Here is a 23,416-nt window from a genome sequence, read left to right as displayed (position 1 = left end):
TGTTTCATGTCCCCTGTGCGGCATTAGAAGCCGCCTGGCAGTCTAACTTTTAAATGAACTCTACATCGGTCCCATCTCCCTCTGAAGTGGAGAACTGTGCCAAAACTCTAAGACGTGTGAACTGCATGTCATCTAGTCATGTATACAAAGGGGAAATGTCACCGTGTCTGAGGCCAGCTGGCCGTTAAGTGAGTAGAAGCACCCAAGGTCATCCTCATTCCACTGGGCTGTTTGGAATGCTCTGCCGGAACTGGCCTCCCTAAATAGGATCCTGGCCTTGGCGTGGCAGCGAGCAGGACAGCTCAGGTCACCCTGGACCTCTTGTTGCAAGCCCCGACTTTCAGTCACTCCTAACTTTCCAAAGACTTTAATCTCTGGAGCTGAAACATTCCAACTTGGGGATCAACACTGAGGCAAATGACCGGGAATAAGTGGGGAAAGACCTGTTTTCTGCGGTCCCAGATAAGAGATTTGCCCAAGATCATACAGCAAGCCTGTAGCAGGCCCACGTCTTTCGAGTCCTACTCCAGTGCCCTAACCATCTGGCTCAGCAGGGTCGCAGTTAGCATTATGTCTGGTAGTGAATTGTGTTTCCGTGGGAACTGTAATTCCTGAACCCTTTCACTGGGGCTGATGCAGGATGTGGATTTTGCGGCTTGGTCGCTTGAGCAATAGGGGCCCAGCTCTGTCCCCAGATACACAAACACAACTTCCTCTGACGTCAGTGAGCATCACCCACACACATCCGAGAGCACTCCGGGGCAGCAGTGGTGGGAAAGAACCAACACAGAATACCATGGAAGAGAGGGCAGAATCCGCTCCAGGAGTCCTGATTGGGAAAGGCCCCTCAGTCCAGCCTCCTGCTTGGCACCTGCTCTCTTATAATGCAAAAATATGCCCGGTACCCAGTCTGTGGGCACGTAGGTGATGATTAAGCGGCACCAGTGCTCCCACGTAATTTTTGTGCCTGCCTTATTAAATAATGATTTTAACTCACTGGCCAAACTCTTGGCCCCCTGCTCTGCTCGCTTTGCACCACGCCAGCAGAGCAAAGAGGACAGAAACAGGCTGGCGTAGAACCAGCCTGACGGGCTGCTAGCCACCCTCCCACAGCACCTCTGGTAGGGGATGGGGAGGAGGCATTGCTGTAGCCTAAGGTCCCTGTAAACTGGGTGGCCGCGTGGCTGCCCAGCAGCCTGTTTAGCGCCATGCAAACACTCAGTGAACCCGCCCGGAGCGGGGACCTGCCACAGCTGGGGGAGGGACACTCCTCCCCTCCCCCAGCCCCCAACCTGCCACAGGAGGGGAGCCCCTCCCCGGCCCCAACTCAGCCTGCGGCCCGGACCTGTCGCAGCTGGGGCGGGGCAGCCAGATTGGGCCCAGCCGCAGCCCGGACCAGCCTCAGGTGCGGCCAGGGTGGCGTGGCCCGGACCAGCCCCGGAGCGGCCCAGACCCAGCAGCGGCCCAACCCCGGAGCGGTCCTCCCCCGGCCCGGACCTGCTGGGGCCGGGGATGGACACCTGTCCTGCAGCCCCAGCCCCAGAGCTCCCATGGCGGGGAGAGGCACCTCTCCCCTCCCAGCCCAGGTGCTGCTGCGGGAAGAGAGCACTGGGGGGAGCCCTCTCTCCCCGCCTTAACCCTGGAGCACCCTCCTGCACCCCAAACCCCTCATCCCTGGCCCCACCCCAGAGCCTGCACCCCCAGCCGGGGCCTTCACACCCGTGCACCCCATGCCTCTGCCCCAGCTCTAAACCCCTCATCCCCGGCCCCACCCCAGATCTTGCACCCCCAGCTGGAGCCTTCACACCCCTGCACCCCATGCCTCTGCCCCAGCTCTGAGCCCCCTCCCACACTCGAACCCCTTGGCCCCACCCCCACCAGATGAATTTTGTTATGTGCACCAATATGAAGGTGGTGTGTCACATATCACCTCCATATTGGTGCTCATAACAAAATTCATTTCGCACATGGGTGGGAAATATTAGCTGCATGGCCTGCGTTACTCTGGCTATACCCAGCATCCAGATGGCTCCCTGGGAGCTGAGAGCAGCTGGAAAAGTCTCAGAGCCTCTCTAAACCCTCTGGAGCTGGTGCAAAACTTGGGACCGGGAAACCACAGTCAATCCCCCACCTTCCTGCAGCTAGAGGACAGAGGGATGGCTCTGTGGTTAGGGCCAAGTACCACTGAACTGCGGAGTCAGTGGGCTGCTGGCTCGGGCCAATGCAGCACAAACTGATTTCCACGGTGCTGCAGTGATTTTGTGTCATATGAGTTTCCCCTCGGGGTGCCCTGCCTGCAAGCTGGAGCTCACACACTGGGCCGCCCATCCCTTTGGAGCTGCGTAATGAAGCAAGATTCCATCTCAGCAGCACCTGGGGGCCGTCATCCACCATGGAGAATAGGGAGTGGGCACTTGGTTGGCTTGAAGGACAGGTGGATAATAAGCATTTAGAGTCCTTGAATTCAGGCAGGGAAGTTCTTGGAAATGTGTTTGTCTTATTCATGTGTGCAGCCTGGCAAAGCACACCGCCCCCAGGAATGACTGGTGCAGGAGATGGAACATGTAATGAAGGAACAAGCTGTCCCCTCCCTCCACCCCGCACCTCTATTCCCACAAAGTGAATTAAAACGTCTTCCGTTCCAGCGCTGCCCATGGCTGAGTTTTGAGGTGGTGGGCGTGGAAACAGCTGAAGAGTCCTCCAGCTTTTTGCGTCTTTGGGGTTTGCAGGGCATGTCTGTCTGTCCAGCTAGCCATCAAGAGAGATAGGGCACTAGCCAGGGACTCAGGACGCCTGGCTTCTATTACTGACTGTCCCACTCACCGGCTGTGTGACCATCGGCAAGTCACTTGACTGCACCGCGCCTCAGTTTCCCCTCTCACCACTTGTCTGTCCTTTACGCTCTTAGAGCAGGGCCTGTCTCTCGCTCTGTGTACGTACAGCACCTAGCACACTGGAGCCCTGATCTCAGCTGGGACCTCGACAAACGTGACTCACCATCCTTACATTGGTACAGTCCACAAGCCCACATTTGGCTGTATTTCCATTGTGATTTCTTGGTGGCACTCAGTGAGGTGGAGAAGTGAATAACACGGGCCTGCCACTCCTTGCAGTTACACCAGTTTCTGGGTCGTCTGTACCGGAGCTGGAGGCCTGATTTCCAGCTCGGATGTGCACTCATTTGGATCGAGCACGCGGGCTAAAGCCAGAAGTGTAGCCATAGCAACACAGGTGGCAGGCTGGGCCAGTCACCTCAAGTACAGTTCCCCCTCCCCAGTCCACCCCAGCTCCCTGGATACTTGCTCTTACCCTGTACATCTCCATTGACTTTGGGGGTGTTATTGGTGATTTACAATGGTATACATGAGGCTCAAGTCTTGCTGGTGTCGGCTGACCGGCTGGCCACCTCTGTGAACGAGAAGCTGCAAAACGTGGATCTGGGTTTGAGTCTGGATTTCAAACCCGCCGCTAGGTTTGAGGGTGTGGCGATCCGGAGTTCTGGGTCGACTCGTCAGGAAGGTAGGAGAGGCTGTCGTCTTGAAACGGGGATTGGGGTTCTGGTCTGGAATTCACAGTCCCCCTCCCCACAAAGGGTATGGGGGAGTTCAGATTTTTGAGGGGGTGATTTATTTGGTGAGCACGGGTTGGGGGGAGGGATAGCTCAGTGGTTTGAGCATTGGCCTGCTAAACCCAGGGTTGTGAGTTCAATCCTTGAGGGGGCCATTTAGGGATCTGGGGCAAAAATTGGGGATTGGTCCTGCTTTGAGCAGGGGGTTGGACTAGATGACCTCCTGAGGTCCCTTCCAACCCTGATATTCTATGGTCTTCTATGGTCTAATGTGCTCGGAACTGTACAGCATGGAGAGTCAGTGTCCCCGGCCTCGAGGAGCTGCCCTCAGCCTGGCTCCCAAGGTGAGGAGCTGCGACAAGACCCAAGCATCAGATCCCCGCCTCCGTCTTTGCTCTCAGCACCTCCTCCACGCCCCACAATCCTCTCAGCTGACTGCCCCGCGCCTCCCACCCCGCCTCGCTCCTCCCACTGCCGGCTTTGAACTTCTGCCCTGCTGAACCATGAGCCAGGCATCCACCTCCTCTCCTTCCTGTCCTCCTCACGCCGATGGTCTGCTCACCTGCTGCTCCATCCATTGTCTTGTCCGGCTTAGGGCCTGATCCACAGCCCACACCAGTCAGTGGAAAGACTCCCGCAGATGTCAGTGCACTGTGATGCAGGCCTTAGTCCGTAAGGGACATTGACGCTGCAGTGTAAGCCCAGGGGTCGAACTCAAGCTCAGGCCTCATGCCCTTTCCGTCTACACACAAATCATACTAACCCAGGGTCCTGGGCCCCCTGGGGGTGAGGGTCTGAGCCTGTGTCAAGCAGGCACCCAGGGTTTAAGCCCTGTTGCTTTGTGGTGCAGACACAGCCCCAGTAGACTCATGCTCTGGGACTCCATCCAAAGTATCCCACAATCCCACGGGCCAAGTTTCTTTGTCCTCTGGACTGTCCAATCTGGTGGACAGTCAAGTTTTCCTACACTGCACCACCAACCCAGGGCTAGAAAGGCCACATTTCAGGAGAGCGCTAGGAAGTCTGGGAGATGGTTGGCTGGACTTGAGCCTGCGTACAGCAATGTGGACGCCGGAGCCCTGGTTTCAGGTCCAGGTTAGAAAATTCTTGACCTAGGGTTGACAGTCAGTGTAGATGCTCAAGCCCTGGGTTCTCTAACCTAGGGTCCACTGACTCCAGCTCCACTAAGCCTAGGCTTACATGCAGTGTAGACATACCCCAAGGCTGTGTGGATGGGGTAAGTGCTTTTACCCTGTAGGGCAGATTCTGAGAGCTGCTGAGGTCCAGGCTGCATCTCGCATTGACTACAAGGCTTTCCTGAATACCTACATCCCACTACTATGGATGTCAATGGCAAGACTTCCATGGACTTCAGCAGGGGCAGGGCCTCAGTCTGCCAAGTACCATGTGAGGGCCTGATCCTGTACGGTGCGGCGTGCCTTCAGCCCCCACTGATATCTCAGGATCAGGCCCTACATGTGCAGCACCAAGGGGCATCAGAGTAGGCCATGGATGCTGGACTGCAGCTCCTCCAAATGTACCAGGCAGGAGCAGCGCGCCGTGCAGCCATCCTAAACTCTCGCCAATTGGACTGTTGTAAACAGCACCACATTGATTCTGTCACTTCCTCGGCCTCTCGGCACTCTTGAGAGGTGCTGAGGATGGACCCAGCCACTTGGGGTGGGAGAGGAGAGAGGTGGAGCAGGAGTGGTGGGCTATACCGCAAGAGCATTTCATTTGTTACACACAGTTGACTTGTTTCATTAGCATTCCTTGGACTGTGAGTGACTATGAAGCCCATAAACTCTGAGCACATTTCCTTTGTACTTTTTCTCTGTGGCTAGTTTACATGGAGTCTCTTGTCAGCAAGCGCCATCACTGGGTTGTGTTGGAAATTCTGGCTAGGTTACAGCCGTGGAACGGCAAGGGGAGATTTTTGTGGGAATGTGGCTCTCACTAGATAGATTAAACTTGTAAATGGCTGGGGTTGCAAACCAGCTGAGACACACCGCTGTTAAAAACCACCTTATAACCTTTCCGGTAAGGATCGCAGAATACTCTGCACAGATGAGTAATTATTAGCCCATTTACAGGTGGGGAAACTGAGGCACGGGTGCTTGCCTTTACTATGACTCACCCTTGGGGAGCAGGAATGGGTTTTAATTACAGTGGGGCAGTGATTTTTTTAATCTACACTAGTTTGATGAACCCCACAGAGTAGCTTGAGGAGCACAGATGCCCTTAGACTTCATCCTGTCCATGGCTGCACCGATAGGGTGTTTTGATATTTTTATTATTATTATTATTATTATTATTTATTTTTGTAGGGTTACATGAAGCCCTTGAAGCAGCCAGAAAACTCGATCCTCTGCGACCCGTCCTTGGTGGACGAGATATTCGACCAGATCCCCGAGTTGCTGGAGCACCACGAGCAATTCCTGGAGCAGGTCCACAACTGTGTGCAGAACTGGCATGAGAAGCAGAAAGTGGGAGATGTCCTGGTACAATCTGTAAGTACAGCAAACCTCCCCACACATATACCCTACGTTAAGGCACCTGGAGCCCTTGCTGGGCAAGGTTCACATTGATTTCAGCAGAAGGATGGGGACCTGTGTGGCCATGACAAGAATCCATATTAACTTGTCCAGCTTAACTTTAATCCACAGGACACAAGGAAGGTCAGTAATGTGCCAGATATGGAAGTGAGTCATTATTTGATGATCTGGGCATGGGTAACATAAACGAACCAGAGTGCCTATAAATGGATGGTACCATGGAGCAGTTAAGCTCTTAAAGAGAGCAGGAAGCCCAGACAAGAGGGCCAAGTGCAGATTGCGTTGCTCTTGCTCATGCTGTTGAGCTGTCTCTGTCCGGATTTCAGACCTGCTTGGCTGGGTAAACGCTCCCCATCATGAGTAACAGTTGCACAATCTGGCACCTCTTTAGAAATGACCTTAGGAGGCTGAAACTTTGCATTCTCTTTTAATGGGCCAGATCCTTCTAGCCTTCTCTGCTGCGGCTCCAGACCTACGCTGGTGGAACTGAGATCAGGATCTGGCCCGGTGACTCCAGATCAAGATGGCTCCGTTCCCCAGGTCAAAAACCAAAAATGGTTTTTCTGAGCCCTACCAGCTCCACCTTAGATGTGAAAAATCCAGCCAGGCTGCCTCTGATCTCACCCACTGGAATGAAGAGCCCCCATCAGAAGTTATCTGACAGTGGGGTTGGCGAGGTGCTAGGCAGAACAGAATCCAGTTTGTCTTGGCCACAAGCAGACAGGTCTCAAGGACACACACCCCGCATTCTCCCGAGAGCAGGTCCAATGAGTTCGAAGGTGCCTTTTCTAGAAAGTCTTGCTCCTTCTTCTTCTCTAGTCTCCGAAAAGGACATGTGGCAGGGGAAGTTAGAACCCCCAGTTCTAATCCCAGCTCTGCCACTGACTAGCCATTTGGTCCAGAGAAAGACACTTACCTTTCTGGTGTCTGTTTTCTCCTCTATAAGCTGGGGAGGATAACACCCACCTCTCAGAGGGTGGTCAGGCTTACTTAGTTTTTGTGATGTGCTTTCTGCAGTCCCCAGAAATGCCAAGCCTCCTCAGAAATAAAAGGGACAGCATCTGAGATCACGGATGCAATGCGCACAAGGTTTGGTGGTTTCTCCAGGAGAGTCCTCAGAGCCCCAGATGTCCCAGTTTTATAGGGACAGTCCCAATCTTTGAGGCTTTGTCTTACATAGGTGCCTATTAACCCCCCATCCCCATTTCCACCCCCGTCCCAATTTTTCACACTTGCTGTCTGGTCACCCTAATCTACACTTGCATTGCGTGGCAAAACTTCCCCACCAGAGCTAACCCAAACAAGCGCCTGCAGGGGAGGAAACCGTGCAAGCCCTTGTGTAGACAGGACTCCTGCTACTGCTAGCACCGGTTGCGCCGCATTGGGGTCACCAGCAGTGGGACAGTCTTTGCCAATGAACTCTAGTCCAGGCAGGCCTGAGTTACTCCCCCAGCCTCCTGGTGGTAGACTCCCTGCTGACCGAAGTCTGCCTTCACAGCTGAGCAGTGGGATATGTACTTCAGGGACGTAAACAGCTGCAGACATAAAGAAGCCGGGGGGGGAAGCAATCAAATAAATTTGAGAACCACTGCTCTGGAGTCCCAACGGTGGTCACCCTGCAGGGCTTGCTACAGATCAGCAGGAGGCACCCTGCCACAGGGCTTCCATGACTTCTAGAGTTCTGTGGCCTGTGTTATGCCGGAGGTCAGACCAAAAGATTGCAGGGTTCCCTTCTGGCCTTGGGATCCATGACTCTGTGCCAGCCTGAGGAGGAAAGTACCGAGTCCTGGTCCTGAATCCTGATCTTCCATGCACAGGCTGGTGAGACAGATCATTCCCACAGAAGCCTCTTTGCAAGCAAGGCTGCCTGGCAGCAGAGAAGTGTGCAGGCCACAAGGGGCTTATTGCCAATCATGGTGCCATCTGGGTAGACTGGGCACTAGTGCCTCACCCCAAAGATAGTGCTGCTGGAGAGGCGGCGTGGCCTCCCATAAAGATTCAGCAGTGAAACCCTGCTGGCATGCCCCCTGTGAGTGGGTGGCCTGTCTGGCTAGACTGCAAGCTCTTTGGGGCAGGGTCTATGTCTCTTCTCATTGTGTGGATGTACAGCTCCTAACACAGCGGGGCTCTGATCTCCACGGAGGCCCTCTCAGCGCTGCTGCAGTACAAATAACAAATACCGGTAATCCGGAGAGCCTTAAGACTGGAAGGGAGAACGCAAAACCTACGTCACCAGAGAATTACCCTTGTTTCGGGAAGGGATGCTGTGAACCGAGCAGCTCTGACTGGTCTGCTGGGGCGCTGTCCTTCCAAAGGGAGCCCACCACAGAGCAAGGACAAGGCGGCAGGCTGGCCGAGGGCACGGGGGAGGTCTCTGTACAGTCAGCCACTCTCCTGGCATGGGGTTGCATACAGCCCCGTGCCATCCCGATCATTTCCAAGTCAGCCTCTTCACGCAGCGTTCCCTTCCCACTGGCCCCACGGCTGGTGCACAGGGGCCTGTGCAGCCCCTGTCTGAGTCCCACAGCAGCTGCCTCTCTGATAAATGAGCACGGGCGAGCAGACCCTAATGATTCAATCAAGCTGAGTATAATGCACACTCTGTCCCTGGCAATTCAAATGGAAACCGGACGGATGCTGGCATTCTAGCCTCTCACCTAATGAACTGCACGATGCTCGTGGGGCTTTCACAGAGCTCTGCTGTTTAGCTGGAGATGATGGTGGAGGATTGTGCAGCACGGGACTGGGAAGACACCACTCATTAATAAAGGAGAACGAGACAAGTTCAAGGCAGAGCAAGCTGGCTCAGCTGGGGCCCTGACAGCAGTGTCACCTCAGTAATAAACACGGCCCGGATGACGGATGCCTTGATTAGTGTGATGCTGAGGGGCACAGGTGGTGCAGTGGCTGGCGAGATTGCCTGTGGCTCTCCAGAAGAAGAACGCCGATAGTGACCATCACAGGAAGGTTTGGGCTATTAATTTTTTCACCATCTCCTCCCAACACATGACTAGTCGCTGCAGTGAACGTAGCACAGTTGAGGTGGGAAGTCCAGGGTGACCTTCACTACTTCTAATTCTGCCCTGCGAGTAGTGGTGCTGGGCAGACGTTCCGAATTGGGTGAATTATGTGTCAGTGGGTGTTTGGTGGGGGTCTGATTTTGCTCGTGTTTGTGTGGCGGGAGAGGTGTGTTTTGGTGTAGCTGTGTGTTCAAGGGCAGTGCCGTGTGTGTTGAGAGCATTTGGCATGCACATGGTTGTGCTTATGCGAAGATGTGAACGAGCTGGAGTGTGGTGTGCGTCTTTTACACAAGTGTGAAGCCTTGTCTTGGCTAGTATTTATATCTCCATAGTGCCTACGAGCTCTAAGGAAGGATCAGGCCCCACTTGTGCTAGGTGCTGTTCAAACAGTGGAATGAAGAAGACATCAGACAGGGCACAACAGGTGGACGAACCAGACAAGTGGGAGTGGGGAGTGGGAGAGTTTATAAAATGTATAGAGTTTAGCCTAAGAGCAGGAGGCTCAGTTCACCGCAGGGCCGGACAGCAGTGACTTGGAGGCATCACAGTGTTAGCATTGCAGACATTCTAAGCAGCAAGTGGGTGTGCACATTCACATGTGGGTTGGAAAATGTCCCAGACACACCTGAGGCAGGGCATGCATTGGGGTGGGTTCGCCTTCATTTTACAGGAAATAAATTGATACTTGAGTCAGTATGGCCACCTGGGCATTAAAGTCCATAACATAACACGATTGTCCTTAGCTGAGCCAACCGAAATAGTGTCACTGAGGCCCCCAGCCAGGCCAGGCTTCTTAGGTTAAGACAAGAAGAGCCTCTCTCTCCCATCACAGCCTCACCCAGAACTGGCCTTTGGGAGTAGTAGCCAGCCTTTTTTATGTGGCGCGCTGAGCCCTGATTGGCCTCTGCCTGCTCCCGGCTTTTCTAGCTGCTGGAGGACCAAGACTCGCTGGTTCCGCCAGCTGGTCCTGGGAGGCCTCTCTAGGCAACCCATGGAGGTCCAAATGCATTGGTCTTCTCTTGCAAAAGGACAATGCGCCAAGGCAACAAAGCCTAAAATGGGGGCACCCTGTCACAGAGGGGCCTCAGGCATTGAGGCAACTTGGTCCTTCCTGTTCTCTGCCTGTGGCACACAATACTTCAGTCTCCTGAGGGCTGTAATACTTTGGTCTAATTTGCTCGCGGGGCTTGGCGTGGGTCTGTGGGGTGGTGTTTAGTGGCCTGTGATAGGAGATCAGACAGATGATCTGATGGTCCCTTCTGACCTGAAACTCTGTGGTTGCTTATGTGAATGAGGCTGTGTTCCTAGGTACATATCGGGGTTTGGTGGCTTTAATCTGCAACCTCAGCTGGTGTCAACCGGCGTAATGCCATTGGAGTCAGCAGAGCGTTCCCGCTTCGCTCCAGCTGAGATTCTGCCCTGGGATGTGTGTGTAGTGACGGCATTTTGGAGGTGCGTGTGTGTGGGCACTGGGGTGCCGAATGCCTGCATCCCATGGTTGTTGGGATTAATTAGTTGGTGTTTGTACAGCACTTTAAAGCGCTAAGGACTCTTTTGGGGGTTGTGATTTTGAAAGGGGATTTGTCTTTTAAATACATATTTTAATGCTGATGTCAAGCAAGGTCTTTCATCTTTAATAACCAGCCCCTTCAGCATATTGATTACTTCCTAACCCGGGAAAAGTGAGAGGCTGCTCAGAAAGCAAAGGCCAGCAGCTGTAGAAACATAGTTCCTTGCCCTGGTGCCCTTGTCACTAGGGCATTGACTGTGCCATGTGCCTTGTCTCTATTTTGAAGGATTCTCGGTTCCTGTTCTTTCATTTTGGACAAGCTAAAACCAACAGCAGATATGGATCTATTGCCTTGGAGCGGTCTGGCTGCTGCTCAGTGCCCAGCCTCAGGCAGGAACGTTACGAAGTCCCCAAAACTGCTTTCGAGCAGGCGTTGGAGAAGGCATCAAGGAGGCATCCGCAGTGCCTGAATGGGTGATCACCACATCACTAAAAAGCAAGTGAAGATACCGCATGGATTTATGGCTCATCCCCTTCACGATCTCAGCGACTGCATGAATCACAGTGATGGTGGTGTGCAATCTGTCAGGCTGAAGTATCATGGGGAGGGGGCTGATGAGCTGTTCTATGGGTTAGAGGGAGCTCAGGGCATGAGGCAGCTGCCAGTGTGTGTACGCACTGTGTGCCTCCCCTCCCCCCGGGTCACAGTCCACACACGGCTTTGGTTTCTCTTGCCGTCCTTCCTGCGCTAAGCAGGCTCTGTTCAAGTGCTAGGGTGGGGAACCTTTAAGTAGAAAGACAAGAGCCACAGAATGTTAGTAGTAAACCAGCGTCCAGGGAGTTGTGTTCCTGGACGAGCTGGGCTGCTTTTTCCACCACCTTGCACCCTGTACTGCCACTTACATCTGTGAAGAATGGGTGCAAAACACTATATGGCCTGTTCCTCAGCCAGTGTCCCTTGGTGCAGCTGAACTGAAGCCGGTGGCACTGGCTCGACTTCCAGCTGAAGATTTGACCCATAACCGGATCATTGAATTGAAGCCAGTGGAGCTGGATTGAGGTTCTGGTCCCGTCATTGTGAGCTGGTAGTGTTCTATACTCACTCTGATCAGGTGTGACTCATGACCCAGGGGACAAAGCGGGGGCTGGTATTTGGAATAAGACCTAGAACCCCAGCTCCTGACCCTTTGTGGGGATAGTAAACCTGGTGTCCTGGCCAAGATCCAGCTTTTGCAGAAGACGTTCTCTGAATGCCCCCTGCAGCTGAAGTGAAGAAGCAAAGTGCTGGGGGGGTGCGTTTGGATTAAGGGAGCTGTATAAAGGCTCTTGCTCCAAGCCCTGCCTTGAGGAAGCGATGCCAGTGCTGGGGAGGAGTGGTAATGGGATGGCACACATGAGCAAGCCTGGCCTAGTGCTCCATCCCAAACCCAATCCCTTTTTCAGCCCTCTCCTTGATTTTGGCAGGAGCAGGGCCATGCCGTAGCCAGGAGCCAATTGAGCCTGTGGCCGCTGTGGGCTGTTTGAAGCCACGCTGCTTGGGCCGGCTGGAAACCACACAGTGCTAAGGGTTACCTTGCTTGGGCTAACGCTAGACTTCGGAACATCTCCCGGCCGCCTGCTCTGATGCTGTTTAAAATCAAGCTGCAGCTGAGCCAGGGAGGAGAGAACCACTGCACAGCTGCTTGCCAGGTGGCAGCTCTTGCTCTGGGGAGGGGGCCAGGCCGGCTGCGCATCAGGTGTTCCCACTCAGCTGTAGTACTCCGGAGCCCGAGATCTGTGTGTCCGTAATTTACTGGAGCTACTACAGCCATATTTCATGTTATGAGAGTGCAGGGCCATTGCCCAGGGTGAGCAGGTACAGAGGCAAAGAGCTGGGGTTTAAAGGCCCATGATTCCTGGTGGGGTTCAACCCCCAATCTTGTCGTGGGCACTAGGACAGGGGCGAGGGTGTCCCCACTCCGGGGTGCTCTCTCCGCACTGGATGTTTCCCTTACCCACTGATCATTGCATATAGTTCAAAGCAAATACAATTTATTAAACAACAACCGATTTTAAAAAATGGGAAAGGTGATCACCCCGCTCGGGGGCACGGGGACATCACAACCAGCGTCTCTGTGAGGGCAGTTCACAGTCTGCTCCTCACACGGCCCAGCCTCCTGCCCAGGCCCTGGCTGTGCTGCAGGGATGCCGTGGGTCGGACACTTGCTCTGGTGGTGGCCACGCGCCCTCAGGCCCTGGGTGGCAGGGCCCTTCTTCCCAGCGTCGCCCCCGTCCCGTCGGGGTAACGATCCCCCTCCGAGTCCAGCCTGCCAGACCGCTTGGCTGGGGGCGTCTCCCTGCGCTGGGCCCGCTGCCCCGGGTCCCCCCATCGTGTTCCCCAACTGCTCACGACCCCCGGCTCCGGACTGCCCCAGCCCCAGCTCCACTCTGCCTCAGCACGGCTGCTGCTCCTCTGGCCCTCGGGCTCTGGCTGCTGCTCTCTCCTTAGCTCTGCCCCGCTCCGCCCCGGAGGCTCCAGCTCACACAGAGGTCGGGACCCCATGCTCTTGTCTCCCTCATTGGCCTGTCTGCCCTGTCAATCAGGCTGACCTGCTGCATTGGCCTCTCCCCATTGGCCCTGGGGACTATCGATTTCTCATCAGCCCTTCCCCTTTCGTTTAGTACTGGGAGCTAGCCAACCAAAAAACCCCACTAAGTTTCAGTCAGGGGCCAACAGTCCTCCCCTTGCTAAAATTACACCACAGCCAGAATGTTCACACCAGCACATCCAGGTCCCATACCAACAATATTCACCAGCATCGTGTTACATAAAAACGATTAACAATTAACAAAAAAACACTGAACATATTTAACGTTCCATGTCCACTTCTTTATACGATACATGCTAACGTTCATTAAAACACTAAACAGGACCAATAACATAAGCATCTCTACGTCTAACAGGCAGTACACCCTTACTAGACCTCTGGGACCTTCTTAAGACTGCTGGTTCATTACCCATATTTTCTATTCCCCTGCCCCGGGTAACACTGGGTCAGTTTGAGGGATCTGGCCATTCCTCCACTTTGTTCCCCTCAGTATTCGGTTTGTGGGACTAGAACTATCCCCCCGCATTGGTTTCAGTCTCCTCAGGGCGTGCTGATCTATGCCTGCTATGGTACCTGATCAGACTAAGAGTGCAATGTTTTAGCTGGTCCCTACATACCACTCTGTTCAGGCCGGATAGTGGAAACTGGCAGCTTGGGATTGTTGTGAGCGACTACAATGTGGGGATTCGATTCCTACTTGTTCTGTATTTTATAGCACCCCCTGTGTCTATGGTTATGAACTAGTACACGGTCACCAGGCCTGATGAGAGCCCCACTGGACTTGCAATCAGAAGTCCTTTTCCTACGTTGGGCTGTGTCTTTAGTTGTATTGAGAACAACTTCACAGGCTGTCTTCAGCCTGTCATGGTGACCTCTTACCCGCTCATCAAAATTGGTCACCTCATCCTCCTCAGGGCCCTTTCTGTCCAGAATGTCTAATGGCAACCTGGGATCTCTCCCGAACATGAGATAAAAGGAGCGTAACCTGTCAATGAATGGGCATGGCTGTTATATGCCAACACCAGCACAGGGAGATGTTCCAACCAGGCTCGCTTTGTTTCAGGCAGGAGCATTCTTAGCATGTTGTGAATTGTCCGGTTAAACCTCTCACACTGAGTGTTTCCTTGCAGGTGACAGGGTGTTGTTAAGCTTTCGGCTATGCCGTACAGTTTGCACAATTCAGATATCACTTCTGACTCAAAATTCCTCCCTTGATCTGAGTGTAACCTTGCCGGACAACCATAGTACACGAACCAGTGTTTTATGAGGACTTTGGCCATTGTTCGCACTGTCTGGTTTCTAATTGGAACAGCGACGATGAATTGGGTAGACATGCCCGTGAGAATCAGTATGTTCTCATACCCCTCTGAAGATCTCTCTAGCCATGTGTAGTCCATCGCTAAGATCTTCATTGGAGCAGTCATGTTAGTACACATCAAAGGGGCTCGGGTGGGTGGAAATACATCCTTGGCTAGGGCATACCGTTTGCACTGACAGATCTACGATTGCATGTCGCTACCCGTCATGGGCCTCATAACCTCAAGAGTGCTCCTGTCTCCAGAATGCCCCCCGTGATCATGCCTGGCTTCATAGACTTCCCAGTGTAGCAACACAGGCACCACTAACTGCCACACTTCTTTGGCATTTCTGGGATGGGATGTTACCCAGAACAGTGCTCCGCAGTGTAATCGCAGTCATTCTCACTGTCTCGACAGCTTCTTAGACTGGGGATATCTGGCCCCGAAAGTCCAGCCTGGCCTCGTTCAGCTCATGACTGACACTAAGACAGGTCTGACGTCACCGTCTTGTTGCAGAATTGGAATCTCCTCCCCTGCTCTGCCCTTTTACCAGGTTTCGTACTGCATCCTTTACCGTCACTTCGTCCTTGGGCTTCGGATTCTCTAGCCACAAACGGGTCCGCACAACGTCTGCAGGAGTGACCAGGAAGTTTTTTCCCAGATCTTCGCCCTCTTCTGATTCCTCCTCTAGAGGCAATATAGACAGAGTGTCTACACTGACATTCTGCCTTCCAGGTTTATACTGGCCTTTTCAATCTAGGAGACAAAGACACAATCCATTGGCTGGCCTTTGAAGCTAGCCAAATTCAGACTGGAAATCAGAAGCTAATTTTGAACACTGAGGGTAATTAACTCCTGGTACAATTTACCAATGGTCGTGGTGGCTTCTCCATCACTAGAAATCTTCAAATCAAAAAGTTGGATGTTTCTTAAAATGGATGTTCTGGTTCAGCTACCGGTATTGGACGTGACGCACAAATCAGTTCAGGGAAATTCTGTGGCCTGTATTATGCAGGAGCTCAGATTAGATGTTCGAGTGGTACCTTCTGACCTTAATATCTCTGACTCACATCCTCTGCTGTATCGTAGTGAAGCATGTGGTGGGGAACTGAGCGGTGAGTGGGATTTGCTCCTCAGTTCTAGAGGATCAAACAGTCGGGGTTTGATCCAGAACCCTGCATCAGGAGTGCTGGGCCTGTGGGATGGCTGCTTTCCCATCCCCTGTGGAGGAGCCAGCAGCTTCTTGAAAGTGTGGGGGCTGGAAAACCTCCGAACTCTGAAGCTGTATCCCAATTCTACCCTGTGCCATCCTGCCCCCCCTCTGCCACTACACCCCAATCTAATGCTGTGCCATCCTCCACCTCAGCTATGTCAATACACCCCAATCTTGACTGTGCCATCCTGCCCCCAACTCTACTGCTGTACCCCAATCCTACCCCGTGCCATCCTGCCCCCAACTCTACTGCTGCACCCCAATCCTGACCTGTGCCATCCTGCCCCCAACTCTGCCACTGCCCCACAACCCTGACCTGTGCCATCTTGCCCCCCAATTCTCCTGCTGCCCCCCAACCCTGACCTGTGCCATCCTGCCCCCAATTCTGCTGCTGCATCCCAATCCTACCCTGTGCCATCCTGCCCCCAACTCTGCTGCTGCACCCCAACCCTGACCTGTGCCATCCTGCCCCCAACTCTGCCGCTGCCCCACAACCCTGACCTGTGCCATCCTGCCCCCCAATTCTACTGCTGCACCCCAACCCTGACCTGTGCCATCCTGCCCCCAACTCTGCCGCTGCCCCCCAACCCTGACCTGTGCCATCCTGCCCCCCAATTCTGCTGCTGCCCCCTAACCCTGACCTGTGCCATCCTGCCCCCCAATTCTACTGCTGCACCCCAACCCTGACCTGTTCCATCCTGCCCCCAACTCTGCCACTGCATCCCAATCGAACCCAGTACCATCCCGCACCCCAGCTATGTCAGTGCACCCCAGTCCTGCCCTGTGCCATCTTGCACCCCCCAGCTCTGCCAATGCACCTCAATCTTGACATGCAACCTGCTGTTCTGTCTAGTTATGGCCCCGTCACTGTAATATCTGAGTCCATCTTCCCGTCCTCAATCCTGTCCCACAGGGCCCTGTGCTAATCCAGTTCTACACAGCTCTGGCAATGTGCCCCTCTAGCATCACTGCTGAGTACCAGCCGCTGTCGCTCGCGGGTCGGCAGCAGCGTCTTGACGCTCAGTGTTCGTCTGATCCATATAGAATTATCTGACATTCATCACTGTATCCCAGGGGAAAGGAGACTGTTATTGGACGATACACCTCTAGTCATCCATTGTTCCTGCTGAAGGGTCAGGGTAAAGAAGGGGGCGGAAAAAGCCCTAGAGATGACGCTGTCCGATCCACTACATTGTGTTCCTTCTATGGGTCTCAGCAGTTGGTCCTAAGTGACTCACCCAAGTCACACAGGAGGCTGGTGGCCGAGCCAGAAATAGGAGCCAGGTCTTCTGAGTCCAATTCCTCCACCGTAACCAAGAGACCCTCCTTCCTGGAGATGGCTAGATACCCAATCCAGGCTTTTGGGCCAGAAACCCTGTCTTCCCAAATGCTTCCAATAGCCCTTCAGCAGCCTTTCCTGATGGACCAGGTGCTGCAGTCCCAATATTATTATTAATTATCTATATTATCACAGTGCCTACCAGCCCCACTCACAGACCAGGACCCCATTGTGCCAGGTGCTGTACAAACACAGAACTTTTAAAGCACAGCTGATTCTGTGATTACACATGCCAGCTTGGGCAATAGAAGCAATGAAGTTTTGAAAGACAAAGAGATGCCAGGTTGGAAACAGCTGACAGTTGGATGGCACAGAGTTTGCTCACGCACGCGTGTGTGTGTGTGTGAGAGAGAGAGAGAGAGAGAGAGAGAGAGAGAGAGAGATTGACAATGTTATTAATTATCCACCTGGCAAACACAGCAACAGTCTAACAAAGTGTACATTGAGTCAGCCAACAAGTAGGATTGGGTTAGGAAGAGGGGTGCCAGAACAGGGGTTCAGGGGGCTATGGCCCCACCACTTTTTACCAGCCGTAAGGGTGAGCGATGTGGGGAGAGGGGAGCAAGTTGGTGGGTGGTGTCTTGGGAGGGAAGAGGCGGGGTGGGGGTGGAGCCTGGGGGGAAGAGGCGGGGTGGGGCCTCGGGGGAAGAGATGGCATGGGGGGGGCAGAGCCACATTTCGGGCACTGGTGGCCCCCCCACTTTTAAGGAGCTTCCGTCGCCCCTGGTTAGGAATTGATTCATCCATTCTTCCAAGCAGTCTTGAAACTCACATTCATGCTTCATGGCAGGCAAGCCCCGGCGAATGCAGCAGGAAGCTCCTAGGTCAAGAAGGAGAGAGCTGGAGGTTAGCTGAGGTGATCAGCCTATCTCACAGACTGCCCAGATTTCATCCATAATGTGCTTTCTAGAGACACGTGCCCACACACACACACGTTATTGTTGAGGAAGGCCATCTCCCCTGTCCTCTTAGAAAACGAACCGGGTCTCCAGAGGACATGCTCTAGTCCAGGGGCTCTCAACCTTGTTCTTTCTGAGGCCCCCTGAAAATGCTATAAAAACTCCCCGGCCCACCTGGGCCACAACAACTGGTTTTCTGCACATAGAAGCCAGGGCCAGCGTTAGGGGGTAGCAAGCAGGGCAGTTGCCTGGGGCCCCATGCCACAGGGGCCCCTGCGAAGCTAAGTGGTTCAGGCTTTGGCTTCGGCCCCATGTGGTGGGGCTTCGGCTTTCTGCCCTGGGCCACAGTGAGTCTAACGCTGGCCCTGCTTGGAGGACCCCCTGAAACCTGCTCGTGGGCCCCCCCAGGGGACCCCGGACTCCTGGTTGAGAACCACTGCTCTAGCTCAGCCCCGGCAGAAACTCCCCCAGTTCACAGCTGCTTTACTAATGTTAAGCTTTACGTTCGTATTGTCTGGAGCACAAAAGCAAACTCTGATGAGAAGGTCACCAGATGAATGGGAAACCTGGGTGAAGCAGGGAACAGTCGGCCCTACACAGAGTCAAAGGTGGGGACTCGACTTCTCCAGCCCTTTCCAGACCCTCCTCCCAACCCCAGGGTTGCTCGTGTGGTTTTGTTCCCTGGTTTTCTCTGTATGACGTGCTCACAGAAAGCCTCTCTCTCATCCTGGAAGACCCCCATCATTGGTCTCTCTGTTTTGCTCCCCCAGTTTTCCAAGGACATCCTGGTGAGCATTTATTCCGCATACATCGATAACTTCCTCAACGCCAAGGATGCCGTGAGAGTAGCCAAGGAAGCCAGGCCGGCCTTTATGAAATTCCTGGAGGTAGGTTGCCATCCCGGCAGGGGCAGCTGAGCAGCTGATTTGGTTCTGCAGCTCAGTTGGTACAGTTAACGCATGTCCAGAGATGAGCGGCCAGACTCATCCCTCCATTGACCGGGGTTCAAGGGGCATTGTGCTGGAGCGCTCTGGTAGGGGCGAGGGGCGTGGGAAAGAAAATGTTGGAGGGAACAAATTTGAATTTATCTGGCCAAGATTTTTCCATGTTCCTGATTCTTTTATTGCAGATATTTGGGCCAGCTCCTCCGCTGGTGTGAATCGGTGTCACTCCACATCATCAGCTGATGTGAATCAGTGTCACTCCATTGACTTTATTGGCGCTGCACCCTTTTACACCAGCTGAGCATCTTGCCTCTTGTGTCTGAATAAGAACTTTCTTCCTTCCCGTCCAGCTTCTCCTGCTCCAACACCCCAGTCCCAGGCACTAGTCTGACACCATGGGAGTGACTGGGCTCATTCTCACTGAGATCCCCATAGGAGCCAGATTATGCCCTTGCTGTTCTCTGCAGACAGGGCCTGTGGACATGTAGCAGATCAACTCTGAGGCATTATGTCTCTGTTGGCCAGGCTCAGGGACGCTATCAGGCTCGGAGTGGGGCAGAGGGGCTGGCCACGTCCCCAAGCCATTTAGCCATGCCTCCTTGGTTCAGTCTTCAGTGGTGGAGACGAGGATGAGTTTCTAGCCTGGGGATTCCCAAGGTACTGGATCTTGATGCTGTCTCTGCAGTCTCCACCTAGCTGTGGTTTTGTGCATGGTCTGGGACTGATTGTAGCATGTCCTGAGGCTCAGACCATAGGAACAGGATCAGATCTGAGGTCCATCCAGTCCAGTGACAGTGGCCAGAATCAGATGCTCAGGGGAAAGCACAAGACCCCTGCAGTGGGGAGATGTGGGGTAACCTGCCCGCCGCGTTAGCTCTCATCCTGGTCTCTACTAGCTCCAGATTGGCGAAGCCCTGAAGGACGAGGTTTAATATCCCTTCCAAAACTGTTGCTGCTGGTGATGATAACGCTGGATACTCTTGATGGCTGTGTGAATGCCCTACTGAATCTCGCTATGTTCTCAGCCGTGACCCGTGCGGTGTTCAGTCCCCGTGAGCCGTTAGTCCCATTTCTGACGAGATCCCCCTCTCCCACTCCCTTCCCCACTGTTCTGCAGCAAAGCATGCGGGAGAACAAAGAGAAGCAAGCGCTGTCGGACCTGATGATCAAGCCTGTGCAGAGGATCCCGCGCTACGAGCTGCTTGTCAAGGTGAGGCGGGGCCGGGCGGGGCCAGCACGCCACAATGGTGCAGCCGCATTTCCAGAGCAGCACGGCAGCCTGCTGGGGCTGTCCCCACTGGCCTGCAGGCTCCGAGAGGAATGCCGTGAAGCCATCTGTGGGGCAATGCAGATAGGCTGGGCAGTCGGGAAGAGGTGTAAGTTGGATGCGGTGAGGTCGGTCACCCGGTGAACTCCGGAGGAGCTGATGGAATTCCTGTCTGTAGAGTTGGTCACATTCACCTTGGACAGAGTCCCCAGGGACACGCCGAAGGGAGCGATCCTGCATTAGTGGGGGATGGGATGGGTGATCATAAGAACGGCCAGACTGGGTCAGACCAAAGGTCCATCTAGCCCAGTATCCTGTCTTCCGACAGTGGCCAATGCCAGGTGCCCCAGAGGGAATGAACAGAACAGGTCATCATCAAGTGAGCCATCCCGTCGCCCATTCCTAGTTTCCGGCAAACAGGCAAGGGACACCATCCCAGCCCATCCTGGGTAATAGCCATTGATGGACCTATCCTCCATGAATCTATCTAGTTATTTTTTGAACTAGGCCAATAGGCCTTTTCCCTCTTTGAAGACTGTACCTAAGTCAGCTTGGTGCGGGCTTGCCGAGCGAGGTGTGGTTCACTGGTGTGAAGTCAGGGAGCCGAGTTTGAGTCCCACTTCCGTTGCTTTCAGGTCAGGCGCTTGTGAGTTGCTTTGGAAGGATGTCGTGTCCTCTCCGGTCCGTTGATATCAGTAGGACCAACAGGTGCTTCACCCAGCTAAGAACTGCCCTTTGAGCTCCCTGGCCTGTCTACACAGGCCAAAAGTTGCTTTTTCCAGTTGAATCAGCTGAGCAGGGCTGAATGGTCCGAGAGGATCTCGCAGTCGATCGCGATCTCCAGCGGCGTAGTGTGGCTTCAGCTAAGGCAGCTGTGGCAGACTCCCTGCCTACCCCAACCCCACGCTACTCCCCGAAGTGGCCAGTGTAGCCCTGAGGCTGCAAGCACCGCCCCCGCAGCTCCCATTGGCCGGGAGAGCTGCAGGGGCGATGCTTGCAGAGAGGGGCAGCGCGCAGACCCACCTGCCCCCACCCCAGGGGCACATTGGCCCCTTCCGGGAGCGGTGTGGGGCTGGGGTAGGCAGGGAGCCTGCCTTAGCCTCACTGCGCCTGCTGCCGACCGGGAGCCACCAGAGGTGAGTGCTGCCTGGCAGGAGGCCGCACCCAACCCTCATCCCTGAGCTCCCTCCCGGAGCCAGCACCCCATACTCCCCCTGCACCCCGAACCCTCTCCTGCACCCCAACCCCCAGCCCCCTCCCAGAGCTAGCACCCCATACTCCCCCTGCACCCCAAACCCCCTCCTGCACCCCAACCCCCAGCCCCCTCCCAGAGCTAGCACCCCATACCTTCTTCTGCACCCCGAACCCCCTCCTGGACCCCAAGCCCCAGCCCCCTCCCGGAGATAGCACCCCATACTCCCCCTGCACCCCAAACCCTCTCCTGCACCCCAACCCCTAGCCCTCTCCCAGAGCTAGCACCCCATACCTTCTTCTGCACCCCAAACCCCCTCCTGGACCCCAAGCCCCAGCCCTGACCCCCCTCCTAGAGCCAGCACCCCAAACCCCCTCCTGCACCCCCACACTCTGCCCCAACCCAGAGCCCCCTCCTACACCCAAACTTCATCCTAGAGCTTGCACCCCTCACCCCCTCCTGCACCCCAACCTCTTGCCTCAGGCTCAGCCCAGAGCCCCCTCGCACTCTGCGAACCCCTCGGCCCCAGCCCAGAGCCTGCACCCCCTCAGGAATGCCAACCCCCTGCCCCAGCCTGGTGAAAGTGAGTGAGGGTGGGGGAGAGCAAGCGATGGAGGGGCGGGGGATGGAGTGAGCGCGGTGGGGTTTTGGGGAAGGGGTGGGGCCTTGGGGAAGGGCTGGGGAAGATCCTGGGTTGCCCCTAGATTCAAAAAGTGATCTTGGGCATAAAACGGTTGGAGACCACTGGTCTAGACCTTAGAGCGAGAGCTGCTTGTAAGGAGCGCCTTAAACGTCTGCTGGCGAAACCAGCGACAACGGGAGGGGCCGGTCTGTTTAAATCCTGAGGGGGTGGGTAACAAAAGGCCCCACCCCCTCAGCGACGGGAGGGACCAGGGCCCCAGAACTGAACAGAACACAGGGGACAGAAGAGGGGTGCCGGACTGTCGGGTCAGAAGACGAAATTCTCAGCAGGAGGCTGCACAGGCCACAGCTCTGCAAGCGTCCCTGACAGGGCTCCACCAGCGGGCCAGCTTGGGGCGTGAAAGGGCAGGTCAGTCTCCATGGCCTGTCCAGTCCAGGGGCTCTCTTGAGACTTGCCTGTTAGCACCGACCGACTGGGTTTTTGGGCTGTGGGCAGTTGTCCCCTCGGAACAGCGGCGAGAGCCATCTGCGGTCTCTCACGTCGACCCCCTTTAGCAGCCGCCAGCTGTCGGTCACCAGGATTTGAAGTAGTGACACCAGAACGCTCTGCTGTCCCGCTGCTGGGCGGGCTCACACGGAGGGGTGGCTGTGGTAACCGTGCCTCAGCACTGCTTAGCCGGCAGGCGGCCGGCTCTTTGGTGCTGGGGAGCTAATCGCCGCTGGCTCACAAACCTGCGTTTGCATTGCAGAAAGGTGGGCGGGAGTGGGCAGTGAGCCCCAGATGGCTATAACCTTGCAGCAGCACAATGGGCAGCAATATGTGCCTAGCACAGGCTTCCCAGGGTGTTTAATGGAGCTTTGGTCTTGGTGCAGTAAATGGAGACTTGTAAAAGCGTTTCTCCTCATGGGGTTCGAGGGAGCTGGGATCCAAGCGGCGTTTTGGCCCTGCAGCCTTCCTCCTGAGAGGTGTGTGCAGCGCGGGTAAAACCAGCCACACTCAGGGTATTTTCTGCCTGTTAAATGTTAACGCTGACCCAGAGACTATGACTTTGAATCTCTGCTCTGGTTGGCCGAGGGCTGGAGGAGAGAAAGCAGCTCTTAGAACTGCAGCTGCAGAACGGTTTGCCTCCAGAGCTTCATATTGTAATGTACTGGCTAGTGTGTCTGTGTGGCCACTGCCTTCTACTGGGTGGAGTCAGGATGGCTGAACTGTGTGTCAGAAGCCCTGTACTTCCAACAGCCAGTGGCGAGTCTTCTTCTGTTAGAGGATTGTGCTTTTGGAGCTGGAGGATCTGAGTTCTGTCCTGGCTGTCTTTGTGAACCTGTGATTGATGCTGGTGGGATGTAGAGTTCTTCTTGGCTGTGAATTTGGTACCATACA

The 23,416-nt window shown here is 54.7% G+C and overlaps 1 protein-coding gene across 1 annotated transcript in view; it reads left to right on the top strand.

Moving 5' to 3' along the window:
* Nucleotides 1-23,416, top strand: part of ARHGEF17 (Rho guanine nucleotide exchange factor 17) — a 235,461-nt gene that overhangs the window by 169,227 nt on the left and 42,818 nt on the right. The window contains exons 5-7 of the mRNA XM_077808016.1: nt 5,896-6,078; nt 18,761-18,877; nt 20,052-20,144. Coding sequence (XP_077664142.1) covers nt 5,896-6,078; nt 18,761-18,877; nt 20,052-20,144 — 393 coding nt within the window. The remainder of the gene's footprint in view (nt 1-5,895; nt 6,079-18,760; nt 18,878-20,051; nt 20,145-23,416) is intronic.

This window comes from Eretmochelys imbricata, chromosome 1 (genome assembly GCF_965152235.1).
Source record: "Eretmochelys imbricata isolate rEreImb1 chromosome 1, rEreImb1.hap1, whole genome shotgun sequence".
NCBI lineage: Eukaryota > Metazoa > Chordata > Testudines > Cheloniidae > Eretmochelys > Eretmochelys imbricata.
The sequence above is the reverse complement of the archived record's forward strand: the minus strand, read 5'-3'. Positions and strand labels throughout refer to the sequence as shown.